This window comes from Lagenorhynchus albirostris, chromosome 18, assembly GCF_949774975.1.
Source record: "Lagenorhynchus albirostris chromosome 18, mLagAlb1.1, whole genome shotgun sequence".
Lineage (NCBI taxonomy): Eukaryota > Metazoa > Chordata > Mammalia > Artiodactyla > Delphinidae > Lagenorhynchus > Lagenorhynchus albirostris.
The window spans coordinates 7772607-7786879 of NC_083112.1; the positions used below are offsets into that span (position 1 = coordinate 7772607).

The window sequence follows — 14273 nt, forward strand, 5'->3', positions numbered from 1 at the left end:
CACGTGGGCTCAGTAGTTGTGGTGTACAGGCTTAGCTGCTCCTCGGCATATGGGATCTTCCCAGACCAGGGATCCAACCCATGTCCCCTGCATTGGCGGGTGGATTCTTAACCACTGTGCCACCAGGGAAGTCCCTTACCTGGTAAGATTCTTTTGAGTCAAAGGAGACAAAAATCTAACTGAAACAATTTAAGCTGAAAAGGGAGAATTTGAAGGACTCAGTGCACTATTGCTGGTTTAAAGACAGAGGAGGCAACAGGATGAGGGATGTAAGTGTGTAAGAAGCTGAGAGAGAGAGGCCAACAACTAGCAAACAGACAGGAACCCATCCCTCCAAACACAAGCAAGAGGGTTGAAGACGGCAGCACAGGAATATCCTGAACTTATGTCCTCCCACAGACACAAACCTACAACTGCAAATGGAACAATTCCCTCAGAAAGAGATCTGAAAACTGGATGAACAGAGCCTCGCGAGAAAAGGTGAAAGGACAGCACTGAGACACGTGGGAGAGACAGAGATACGGGCTCACCAGGGAAAACCACACCCCAGCTGCACAATTGGGAGGGACCCCAAAGAGGTGGAGCTTTTCCCTGAGGAGTGAGGGATTCGAGCTCCACATCAGGCACCCCAGCCCCCAGATCCTGCAGAGGAGAGATAAGCTCCCAAATCACCCGGCTTTGAAAACCAATGGAGAATAAACCCAGGGAAACTATAGAACTGCAGGCAACGAAAACCCCGCTCTTAAAAGGCTCATGCCCGGGGGGGCTTCCGTGGCACAGTGGTTGAGAATCTGCCTGCCAATGTGGGGGACACGGGTTCGAGCCCTGGTCCGGGAAGATCCCACATGCCGCAGAGCAACTAAGCCCGTGTGCCACAACTGCTGAGCCTGCGCTCTAGAGCCCGCGAGCCACAACTACTGAGCCTGCATGCCACAACTTCTGAAGTCTGCGTGCCTAGAGCCCGTGCTCCGCAACAAGAGAAGCCACCGCAGTGAGAAGCCTGCACAACGCAATGAAGAGTAGCCCCCGATTACCACAACTAGAGAAAGCCCACGCACAGTAACTAAGAGCCAACAACGAAGACCCAATGCAGCCAAAAATAAGTAAATACATAAATAAATTTATAAAAAAAGGCTCATGCACGGACTCACCCAACCTGAAAACCAGCACAAAAACACCAGGTTGAAAAGTGTATGTTTCATAGGTGAAGGGCACCCATTTACTAATCTTCAAGTGTCTGCTGAAGAAGCAGGAGTCATTTGGGATGCTTCCTGGGGACAGAGTCACTGGCAGGAGGCATTTACGCGACCTCAGGCTTCCTCGCTAATGCCAGTGCTGGTGGGCACCATTTTGGAATTCTCCATGTGACCCGGTATCGCCAATGGGCACGTCCCACTGACAGCCCCGCCCACCCTGCATCCTGGCAGCCTCTCACAGCCAAGTGAATGACAGCCAGCCCACCAGCACTCCAAGGCAGCCACAGCCCCATGACAACAGGAGGGCACACACAGCCCACGTAGGGGACACCCCTTAAGCACCTGGCTGTAGTGGCCAGGCAGGATTGCACTTCTGAGCCCCACAGGACAGCTCCTAAATAAGACCATGCCTTCACGACTGGGAGAGACAACTAATTCTTAATACGTATATATATACTTAATACACAGAGAATTAGGCAAAATGAGGAGACAAAAGAATATGTTCCAATTGAAAGAACGAGACAAAACCTCAGAAAAGATGTTCAGCATCTCTAATTATTAGAGAAAGGCAAATCAAAACCACAATGAGATATCACTTCACACCTGTTGAAATGGCTATTATCAAAAGGACAAGAAATGACTAATGCTGGAGAAGATGTGGGGAAAAGGGAACCCTTGCACACTGTTGGTGGGACTGTAAATTGGTGCAGCCACTATGCAGGATGGTATAGAGACTCCTCACAACAACTAAGAATAGAACTACTATATGACACAGCTATTTCACTTCTGGGTATTTATCCAAAAATCATGAAAAGATTAATTCAAAGAGATATATGCACCCCTACGTTCACTGCAGCATTATTTACAATAACCAAGACATGGAAACAACATAAGTGTCCATTAACTTCTTTAATGGATAAAGAAGATGCCACACACACACACACACACACACACACACACACACACACACATGGAATACTACTCTGCCATAAAAAATAACAAAATCCTGCCATTTTTAATAACATGCATGGATGCAGAGGGTGTTATGCTAAGTGAAATAAGTCAGGTGGAGAAAGACGAATACCATATGATTCCACTCATATGTGGAATCTAAAAGAAAATGAAACAAAAACAAAATAAAACAAAAGCAAACTCATAGACACAGAGAACAGATTAGTGGTTACCAGAGGGGAAGGAGGTTGGGAGGTGGGTGAAATGCAAAGGGTCAACTGCATGGTGATGGATGGCAATTAGGCTTGTGCTGGAGATCACTCTGTAGTGTACACAGATGTCAAATTGTAATACTATATACCTGAAACTTATATAATGAAAAGGGGGGAGAAATTATTGGTTATTGAAACCAGATCCTAGGACAGATGGACTCATGGGCAGCTGAGCTCACAGATGGCACTGTTGTTCCCATGCTGTATGCCTGCACTTTGCATTTCTGCTCCTTGGTTCACATTGGTCTCATCAACACCTACTGCTGAATGGCTTTCTCCTTCCAAATGGCCAGGACCCATCCAAGCCCAGAGCCTGAACTCACATCCCAACTCTACTCTTCCTAGCAGCTCCAGCCAGAAAAACCTAAAGGAAGGACACAGACTGACCAGGCTCAGATCCTTTGTCCAGGTCTTACAGTCAGAGAAGCAGTTCTCTTCACAGAAGATAGGAGTGTGCTGGACAGACAGTAGCTACATCCGGGGTGCTTAATTTATTGTAGCTGTTTTTATTTGGGGGACATCACTATGAAGAGCTTCTCCCTACCTTTTCCTTTCACTGACCTTGTCAGGGTCCCTCCATAGCATCCCAACTGAGATCACTCTTCCCAGGCTCCAGAATTCCCTCTGTCCTCCCCTCATCAAAACCCTCTTTCTCTCAGTAATGTTAGCTCATGAACTGAGAAGAAATTAACATGTAAATGGATTCCCATTGTGGTACAAGTGACTGATAAGAAGGATGTGTGTTACCTTTCTACCAGTAGGAAATTGTCCTAGAAGCCCCAGGGTCTGCTTATTCAGTCCTAAGGCACCAGCCTACTTGCAGTCCGTCAGCTGCAGTGGTGCTCACATCCAAGACCCCATCCCCCAAGCAGGGCAGCCACCCAGGGACACGCAGGGGCACTGCCAGGACATCATTACAACCAGGCCTGGAGGCAGGCTCCTCACTCAAGATGCCAAAGCAGCCAGCTGAAAACCGGGAACGTCAGTCAATCAAACTTCTCTTTGTTCTACGTGATATCGCCGTGTAGGACAAACAGCCCGTTGGATTCATTTTCTTTCTTTTTTGGACCCAAGTATCTGAAATTCCACCTCATGGAAAAAACAGCTGCATTTCTAGCGCCAGCACTTAGGTGCCGGATACCGTCTGCCGATCCCCGCTCTGTCACTCGGGAGCCCGTGATCTTGACCAAGTGAGCCGACCCTCCTCAGCCTCCTGCTGTTTCCTCATCTGTGAAGTGGGCAGACTGTGGTCCCGAAAGTTCTAATCGTCCTCATGCCAAGTCCTGTTCTTCCTTGAAGAGGATTCACCCACACCAAGAATCTTCCGGCACTCAGTCTGAGGTTTCAGAGCTCCCAGATGTCTACTAGTGGCCCAGGCTTATGGCTGACCGTCGCAGGGCACTACAGAGAGCGAAGCCTGACCACCAACATTCGGTTAGTCGGTGCCTACTGCATGCCAGCCTCCTCCAGACATTCTACATCCTTTCTCACACTTCCTCTTCACAAAATTTCCATAAAGGATTCCATTTTACAGATGAGGAAGTGAGTTCGAAGGACTTGGGTGGCTTCACTCCAAGGGCTGTCCGTTCTGTGTGCTGACCTCCCAGACGTGGCTCAGGGGACAAAGTCCAAGGGCACAGGTGGGTCTTTGCACCTGGGTACTCATAGGAGGCATGCTGCAGGGCGCCCCCCCCCCCCAGGACCTGGCCTGGCCTCGTCCCTGCTGTGAAGGAGAAGCGCTGCCATTCAGGCTTGAGCATTGCCATTCAGAATGGGATGATACGGTTTGTGTTTGTTGGGGGGAAGATAGACATTAATAGGGAAGAAGGTCCACTCTGCAATCTCACGAAATCACACTCCTCCTACCCCAACAAGGAGACGTGGTATCAGTTTTCACGGTTAGTGGCTACTCTTCATTGCACGTCCATTAAGTTATGTGAGGTTCTGTGCTAAGGACACTACATCAGCCCTCCCTATCCATGGGTTCTGCATCAGCACATTCAACCAACCATGGATGGAAAAAAAATTATTTTTGATTCCAGAAGTTTCCAAAAAGCTGAAGTTGAATTTGCCACATACTGGCAACTATATACATAGCACTTAAATTGTAGTGGATGTTATAAGTAATCTGGAGATGTAGATGAAAGGATGTGCATAGGTTATATGCAAATACTATGCCATTTTATATAAGGGACTGGAGCATCCGTGGATTTTGGTATTCTAGGGGTTCCTCAAACCAATCCCCCATAGATATGGAGGTACCACTGTATATATGTTTTCTCATCTAATCCTCAAAACAATGCTTTAAAGTAGATACCATTATCCCCATTTAACAGATAAGAAAATTACAGTTTTGAGCAGCTAAGTGACTTGCCCAAGGTCACAGACCCATCATTTGAACTCAAGACTACCCTCTTAACCATTCTTTAATAAAGCAATCGATGCCTCATCCTGGGTATGCGTGTCACATACTCAGTTTGGGTTTTCATTCTCTCTCTCTCTCTCTCTGTTTTTCACAAGCAAGGTCTTGAGCCTCACCCAGTGGCTTCCCACAAAGAGCCCATGGTTGTGCTGCCAGCACAACCCCACCTTCAGGCAGGTGGTCAGCTACTCGGAAGCATCTGTAAGTGTCAAATCTTGGTCTCTTTAGCAATGATGTATTTGCTACAATGATGTATACAATGATGTATTTGGGACCACAGTGTGGTCCCACTGTCTTCACCTCGGTGGGGAGCAGAGTGTTCTGGGGACCTTCTGTCCCTGGAAGTAGAGAATGGGTGGTTCAGTTCTACTTTGCTGATCACCTAGTAGTGTTCGGACACTCTCATATGAACGCCACATGGAAGAGCTCACAGATTCTGCGGGGGCTTGTGGTGTGAGTAATTTGGAAGGACCGTCTGGTCCTGTGGAAAGGTATTATTTCAAGGCGATTTTCTTGTGTGGTGTAGGATGATCAATTCAACGACCCTAATCCACTGTAACTCTAATCCAGGAAGGAGGGTTCAGAGCATGCCACGTCCACTTCCCTCTCACCGGGGCTCGTGAGGACCATGCTGGCCCCAGCCTAGAGGACCGGCACAGTGTCTAGTCCACAGGAGGGACCATAATCAGTAATCACTGCTCCTTGAATAAGGAACTAGAGCAGGGAAACACGCACATCCCATAACTCATGTTCTCCTGTCCTTGTGGTAACGGGAGGGCACATCCCAAATACACCCACGATGCTGAAAAGTTCTGAAAGCTTCTAATATTCAGTTCAGTTACTCCCTGCATCAGTGGCCTAGGTTCCAGCATCGCAAGTGAGTGTCCTGGGCCATGTGGCCGCGCCCTCTTTCCTTTTTCCTGCCAGAGCCTGACACACCCTGTCTTTAGGATTTACAGCACCGGGGACATCACAGCCCAGACACGTCCTCTTCACGTGCACACTTACTTGAGCTGCACTCCCAGTGACGCTCGACTGTCTTTGCATCTGTTCTTGTCTAGCTTCTGCTCCAGAAATTAGCGGTCACCCATGGTTAAATACCAAAAGAAGTAGATCAAAAATTTTTTATGATGACTCAGTCTCAATTCATCTCAAAGAAGGCGGGTTCCTGCATAGTTTGGGTTCAAACTTGTAAAGAAGCATTTATCCTCCAAATTTATCAGAGTCACCTCTGAGTCCAAGGAAGCCAACCTCTTCACCTACTCAGCATCCTGCACGTTCCTGCCCCTGGCTCTGTGCAACCTTTTCTCATCTCCACCCCAGAATTTCCTGCTTCCTCCTCTTTTCTTTTTTCTTTTTTTTTTTTCACATCTTTATTGGAGTATAATTGCTTTACAATGGTGTGTTAGTTTCTGCTTTATAACAAAGTGAATCAGTTATACATATACATATGTTCCCATATCTCTTCCCTCTTGCATCTCCCTCCCTCCCACTCTCCCTATCCCACCCCTCTAGGTGGTCACAAAGCACCGAGCTGATCTCCCTGTGCTATGCGGCTGCTTCCCACTAGCTATCTATTTTATGTTTGGTAGTGTATATATGTCCATGCCACTCTCTCGCTTTGTCACAGCTTACCCTTCCCCCTCCCCATTCCTCCTCTTTTCTTACACACACCTGAGCAATCCTTCAAGGTCAAACTCAAGTCCTCTCTCTGCCAGGAAACACTTGCCTTCACTGCCCTGACTCATCCAGGCACCTCCCACTTCCTGATGACTCAGTTAGTGCCTCCCATGGCTGCTGGGGTGCGTTCTCACCTGCCCTGCTCTGTTTCACCTGTGTGAGCCTCGCCTCTAAACAATTTCTGCAGGCACTTGAGAGCAGGGATCAGAGCATCTATGTTTCCCTCTTCTTTCCTTCCTGATCTCTCAAAACCGTTCTTATTCTTTAAGGCACAACTCAGATACCAGCTCCTCTAAGAAAGCATCCTAGATCCCCTCCCACACCCAGGCAGAATGAATGGCTCCGTTAGCATCTGGGCTCCTAATTCCATGGTAACACAGTCTGTCTCCCTCAATAGCATTATTTTGATATGCACGTCTCCCCCAGCGGTGGGTGGTAGGTAGGTGTTGAATTGAGATATAAACACCCTCACAGCTATTATACTGTATTAGGCACATGCTGGTAATAAACTCTCCAATACTTACTGAATTAAATTATTGATTTGAGTGTTCGCTCACCTTGCAGATCTGTTGCTGTGTGAAATCTCTGGATCATCATCATGCCGACCGTCACAATTCATGACATCCAAACCACATTACACTTGATATTTGTGGAGGAGAGAATATAGTCCAAGATCTCGATGAAGCCTGAATTTACGAATACCACTATACCACACTGTGTTCATTCAGTTGTATAAGCAGAGTGCTAGGGACCACCGACCTTGCCTCTGAAAATCCTTGTAAACTGTAAAATGAAAATTAATAAATGCTCGATTAAATGTTTACAGCACATTACTTATGAGCTGCAACTTAACACACACATAGTTATATGTAATACCAAAGTTTATAAGAATAACAATTTTTTATCAACTGAGCTTAAAACTGTATTCTTTAAATTATTTTAAAATTTGCTAGCAAAATTGTATTATATTTAATTGGGGACATGGTTGCATTTTAATATATTTAAATAGATGGGATCTCCAAAAGGAAGAACAACATGGGGCAGTGAAATTCTTTTTTTTTAATATTTATTTATTTATTTGGCTCCGCTGGGTCTTAGTTGCGGCATGCGGGATCTAGTTCCCTAACCAGGGATAGAACCCGGGCCCCCTGCATTGGGAGCACGGAGTCTTAACCACTGGACCTCCAGGGAAGTCCCTGGGACAGTGAAATTCTTAAAGGAGCCCTGCTATGGCATGAAATTCCCTCCACAAAATGTAAGTGAGGTAGGTACACCTGAAAAGTATACACAGCACCTCTAGACTTTTCTTGATTCTGTACATAGAACCCTAAAGTCATTTTCAGAGATGTTTCCCTTGCTGACTTCAGTCTTCAATCTTTTCACTTCCATTACCAGCAGTAGCAAGTGGCTTTCTTGGGGAAATAAAAAAAAAATTTTTTAAAAAAAGCTGTGTTTAATCACACAGCAGCAAGGCAGATCCTCCCTCGGGTGTTGATCCTTTGTTGTCCGCCCAGCTCATGCTCTGTCTGCTCATTCGTCCACGCCATCAGGTACTTAAATCAATTCTGGATCTCAACCATATCACAAATCACTGCATGTTATGGAACTCTGGGATATTTGCAAAGATTGAAACCGCTAAAGTAAAGTAAAGATTAAAACCACTAAAGTAACACTAAGCATTTATTGAAATACTCAAAAGAACAGATGAACGCCCCTGAGCTGTACACACCCCTGGGAACGCTGGCCTTATAGAAGGACAGAGGAAAGGAAGCAAAGTGTACCCTACTGATCTCAGCAACTTGCAGTCAACAACAGTGCTGTCTGGTTTTTGGCTTGGAGACCCAGAAGTTTCTCTAATGTCAATGGGGCAGCCTTTTTTACAAAGTGGCAGGCTAGAAGGACCGTTCAATAGTCCTGAGAAAGAGTGCTGTCCTCAAGCGTTTCTCCTCTGACACTGTCACTGCCTCTGGGTGCAGGATCCAGAAAGTCTGCCCCAGAGGACGTCCTTCCTGGGGGGGCAGGGGGCACCTACCCCAACCAGTCATGACAGATGCTATTCACGTCCCTTTAAAGATGATTCTCATTCAAAAGCTGCTCAAAGGTTGGAGCTAAAAGAAAGTAACTACAAGACTGGAACGAGTTGGATTGAGTGAAGTCTTAAAGCTGAGGGTTTAAATAGCCTCCCCAGAAAATGGGTCATCTATCCATTCAGCTTCGCTTTGATGGTGAATAAATTTTGCTGCTCAAAATTCAATCCACACCTATCTTCTCTGAGTCTAGGTGGCCAGGAGATTTTCATCCAATATTTCTAAATTTTCTAGTCTTCTCAGAGAGTGCTATAGACTGAATTGTGTTTCCCCCAAATTCATGTGTTGAAGTCCTAACGCCCAGTACCTCAGAATGTGTCTGTATTTGGAGATGGAGTCTTTAAAGAGGTCATCAACTTAAAATGAAGCTGTTAGGGTGGGCCCTAATCCAGTCTGACTGGTCTTGTTAGAGCCAGAGGAAATGTAGACACATAAAGAGATGCTGGGTTGCACAGGCACAGAGGAAAGAGCTTGTGAGGACACGGTGAGAAGGCGGCCATCCACAAGCCAAGGAGAGACGCCTCAGAAGAGACCAAACCCTGCTGGCAACTTGATCGTGGACGTCCAGCCTCCAGAACTGTGAGAAAATAAATGTCTGTTGTTTGAGCTCCCCAGTCTATGGTATTTTCTTATTGCAGCCCTAGCTAATGAATACACTCAGGTAACCAACTTGTATTCAAAGTATGGAAACTTTGGGGGTAAACTTTCATCTTTCATATCTATGACACTAGACCTCTAAATGCAAATTCTCTTTAATTTGATGGCCAGTGTCTCCAGGCTACTTTTTCCAACTTCCTGATACAGGTGGTGAAAGTATGGGACTTTGAAACAGGAATACTGTTGTCCGATTTTATTGAGGCTCATGGCAATGCTGGAATCCGTTGTCTGACCTTTGACTCCAGTGGAAGACGGTATGTGCCTTCTCCAGAATCTTTTTTTTTAAATTTTATTTATTTATTTTATTTATTTATTTTTGGATGCATTGGGTCTTCGTTGCTGTGCGCGGGCCTTCTCTAGTTGTGGCGAGCAAGGGCTTCTCCTCGTTGTGGTGTGCGGGCTTCTCATTGTGGTGGCTTCTCTTGTTGCGGAGCGTGGGCTCTAGGTGTGTGAGCTTCAGTAGTTGTGGCACGCGGGCTCAGTAGTTGTGGCGCACGGGCTTAGTTGCTCTGCGGCACGTGGGATCTTCCCCGATCAGGGCTCGAACCCGTGTCCCCTGCATTGGCAGGCAGATTCTTAACCACTGTGCCACCATGGAAGTCCCGCCAGAATCTTTTACCGTTAGGCAGGATGACCCCTGACATGCAGTCGTGACGAGGGTCTCTGTTTCCTAGTCTAGTTACTGGGGGCAGAGATGGCTGTCTGAAAATATGGGAGCTACAACAACGGACCTTGTCTTCACACCTTGAAACATGGTGAGTCACCTCCCACCAAAGGTCCCCATAAAATAATAATGCAAGATTAGGCATTTGTAGTAAGTGTAGAAGAAATCAAAGGAGATAAAATCTAGGATGCATGTAACAGTCCTACATCCTTTTTCTCTGGCATTTCATTGCCAGTGACTCTAAACTTCTATGTAGGAAGGACACACATTATATACATGTTTGTTCTCCCATCTACAGCCCATGCATTTGTTCCCTCACTGCGTGGTATAGGCCTCATTTCTTAAAAGAGTTTAGCTTTTGAAAACATTTTAAAAATCACATAAGTCAAACATCACAAAGTCTAGATAAACTAAAAGCTACTCTCTTTTGTGTGTCATTGTGATTTTTTTCAAGGCTGCTTATTCCATTTGTTCATGTGCTGTGTCTGTTCTTGGTAAAATTTCCGCAGTTCTGGCCTGTGAAACTATGGAGAAGATCAGAGGCAAACTTTCTTCAACTATCAATACAAATGAAGTCCAAGTAAATAAGATAAAAATTACTCAGAGTAGGTGGGCTTCCCTGGTGGCGCGGTGGTTGGGAGTCTGCCTGCCAATGCAGGGGACACAGGTTCGAGCCCTGGCGTGGGAGGATCCCACATGCCGCGAAGCAACTAGGCCCGTGTGCCACAACTACTGAGCCTGCGCGTCTGGAGCCTGTGCTCCGCAACAGGAGAGGCCACGATAGTGAGAGGCCCGCGCACCGCGATGAAGAGTGGCCCCCGCTTGCCACAACTAGAGAAGGCCCTCGTGCAGAAACGAAGACCCAACACAGCCAAAAATAAATAAATAAAATAATGAATACATAACTACTTAAAAAACAAATTACTCAGAGTAGGGACTTCCCTGGTGGTCCAGTGGTTAAGACTCCGTGCTTCCACTGCAGGGGGCACGGGTTGGATCCCTGGTCTGGTAACTAAGATCCCGCACGCCTAACGGCTCTGCCAAAAAAAAAAAATTACGCAGAGTAATGAGTGTGTGATTCCTAGTTCTGCCTTTGATCTCATGCATTCTTTTGCTCATTCACTCAGTCAGTACGGGCCAGGAACTGTGCAGGGTCCTGTCAGGAAGAAGGTGAGCCTCTTCCCATAGCTGAGCGAGGGCTTCATCAGCCTTTTAGGGCAGTGAGAGTGGCATCAGCTGTGTTTTGATGGCTTGAAAGACACCTAACTGTGGTCTGAAAACTAAAAAGTAAGTGCTGAAGTTTCCCCAGTCATCAGTTGGGTTAAGTCAATATATGTAAACTGACTCAAGAACTAATAAAGAAAAATGCTTACTCTAAGTTGATAACATTATCTTTCTAGATGAAAAGCAAAGTGAAGTCTATGATTATACCTACTTGAAGTTAAGCCAAAATAAGTGAGTTCTAGTCAGCTTGAATATGAGGGTCATCTTGGAGATTTAGTGGGACATATTTTTTGATACAAACTTTGTCCTGGAGGAGGACACCAAGATACTAAAGGGAATTTTCCGGAAGCAAATGTGTCAAAGAATTCCCCAAATTGTGGTTGCTCCCTGATGGTAATTTAGGCAACTAGCCTCTTCCAGAATATTGGAAACAATTCTCTGCACATTTTGATAATGGTTTAGAGGTAGACATAGGAAACAGGGTATCTCTCCACCGAATGCTTTATTAAGGGATAAATCACAAGCTAGGGTAGTTAAATTCAGCAGCCGTAAGTCAAAGAATAAAAATCCAATAAATTCTCTCCTGAACATGAAAATGTTAAAAACAATCCTTGATCAATTTCTGCTTGTGCCCTTGCCTCCGTGGTTCAGCCATGCTCTCGGGATCAAATAATCCTCCGGAAGGCAAGCTGCTCTGAGCAGACCATGAAAACAAACCAGGGTATCCTGTTTCTGTTCCCTAATCCTTTAAGAACCACTTAAAAAACTGAGCCTAGTTTATCAAATCACATTTTATCTTGCTCTTCCTAAAAAACAGAAGCGGTGATTTTCTTGTTCTCTTCATTTATCACACCGACACAGCAAAATGAGGCCACAGTACTGATTCTATGCAAAAATTAAACAGATGATAAGCTAAAGTAAATGTAAAAAGCTAAAATGTAATAGTCTGTTACTGTTCTAGGTGTATCATAGCTGTTGGATGGGATAGAAGAATAAATGTGTACTTTGTAAGTGAAATGTACAAAATTATGATATTTCAAAACCCTGCTTCAGACTGACATGCTTCTCCCCACCCCCATGCCGTTGATTCTTTTCTCACTAAAAACAGATTTTGGAGAAATTCTTTATACCTCTATCTGGTATAAGCTAAGCAATGATATGGGCAAAAGAGTTTCCTCCTTCCCTCTCTCCCCCTTTCCCTCCGATCTTTCTTTCCTCCCTCCCTTTAAAAAACCTTTTTAGTATTTGTTTCAGTTTTTTAAATTCTTTTCTATGGGAAGAAGTGTAATGACTCTGTACCCAATTCCGACACGTGGAGGTTTTTCCCACACCAACAAGCAATTCTCCGACACCAGCTGGTACCCTACAATTCCACTCAATTCTGACTCTATCTACCTGGAGAGAGCATCAGATTCCACGGGATCAGGGTTCAGTCCTACAAGACACAAGACTCCTGCCCCCCTCCCCTCTGCCCTGCCCCGCAGACACCATTTGCAAGTCCTGTCCAACTGGCTATAGATCAGAGGTTCCAACAACGCCCTCCTTGGGTTATATTAATTTTCTAGAGCATCTCACAGAACTTAGAGAAATATTTCACTTACTGGATTTTCCTCCCACCTTGTCTTTATGCCGTAGTCCCTCTCTAAATGGGAAGAGGAGATGAAATGCCATCCATAAGCATCTCTGTGGAAAAAAAAAAATCTTTTTTTACGGCTTAGAGATGGGGAAAGGGATTAAGAGACAAGGGAAGATGAAAATGCTGACTACAACTACGTTTTAAATCTACCTGTGGCATTTTATGTCCCCTGCTTGCTCTGCGGGGTGGTCCTGGATTTCCAAAGCCTTTAAACATGGTAAGTTCTTTATTCATTTGAAAGTATGCTGTATGTCAGAGCCTAAGCCTAGCACCCTCAGATGATTTGAGACATGACTGCCTGAGAGGTCTTGGCGTTGAATTTGTCCTTTGGTATTACAGGTTCCTGGGCTGACGGCTTTTGTTTTAGCTCATGCATCGCTACGGGTCTTATTACAGAGGCGAAACTATGCAGACCATCCGAGAAGAGCTTGTCAGTTGGCATATGATTTGCTGAAACGCAATCACCCAAACGTCAGGAGTGGATTGCTGTTTATCCCCACCGGCACTCGGGGAATTTGCTTTGACATTTCAAAAATCTGCATCACGGATGGGGTGAGGGGTAGGGCTGTAAAATGTACCAGCGCCTCTCTCTGAAATCCTGAGTGTGTTGGCAGCTCATTTTACTGCTTGTACAACGTCTCCCGTTTGGCTTTGGATACAGGACACACCTGGTGACTTTCACCACTTCCGGAAGCCACAGCCACACTGGCAGGATGACGTGGTGAGCCCTGGTCCCCTGTCCGACTCTCCACCCAAACAGTGACACTTGATGGGGATGTCCTTCACTCCTGGGGCTCACCCCTATTCTTCTGGGCCTGCCTAGGGTGGTCACAGCATCTCAAGAGCCTCTGCTGTGGGGGGATTCATGATTGGGGTCCAGGTAGAGTAAGGAGCACTGAGCTCCAGGCAGCTGCCTCTGCTCCAGGAAGAGTGATGGCCTTTGTTCAGGCTGGGGCAGGAGGCCGAGGAGGAAATCCCCACAGTTCTCCTTGAGCTCAGCCTGGAGCCCTGTAGTGTAGGAATGGCAGCCCAGGATGTGACGCATGTGACTTTCTTCAAAGAAGCATCCACTTCCTGCTTCTGCTTGGCATGCAAAACTGTATGTATTCACTCTGCCATCCTTGGGTGGCCAGAGAACCTGGCAGATGACATTCCTGCTGCCCTGTGGCTTGTTAGGGGCTCATAACCAGGGGACTTCTTGCGATTCTTATTAGCCCCCAACTTTCTACAGCTTCCCAGGGTTGAATGATCTCCCTCAAAACTGTCTGGATGTCAAGCCATGAAGACAAGCAGTAAGAAAGGAAGGTCACTGTGCACAACCATTTCCCACCACCTAGCCATACCTTATGCCTCTGCAAATATTCCAAAAGCCACAAGTCACTAGAATACAAACTCAATGAAGACAGACCTTGTCTGTTTTCTCCACTGTATTCCCGGGATGTAGCTCAGGGCCTGGTTTATAGTAGCTGCCCAACTAAGACGCT

At 46.0% G+C, this 14273-nt stretch overlaps 1 protein-coding gene across 1 annotated transcript in view; it reads left to right on the forward strand.

The window, feature by feature from the left end:
• The first annotated feature begins 4092 nt into the window (after nucleotides 1-4092).
• LOC132508994 (uncharacterized) overlaps nucleotides 4093-14273 on the forward strand; it is a 34758-nt gene continuing 24577 nt past the window's right edge. Inside the window, 9 exon segments of the mRNA XM_060129543.1 lie at nucleotides 4093-4203; nucleotides 4940-4987; nucleotides 4989-5042; nucleotides 9413-9519; nucleotides 9940-9979; nucleotides 9981-10020; nucleotides 11330-11384; nucleotides 12115-12160; nucleotides 13451-13510. Of these exon segments, the coding sequence (XP_059985526.1) occupies nucleotides 4093-4203; nucleotides 4940-4987; nucleotides 4989-5042; nucleotides 9413-9519; nucleotides 9940-9979; nucleotides 9981-10020; nucleotides 11330-11384; nucleotides 12115-12160; nucleotides 13451-13510 (561 nt within the window).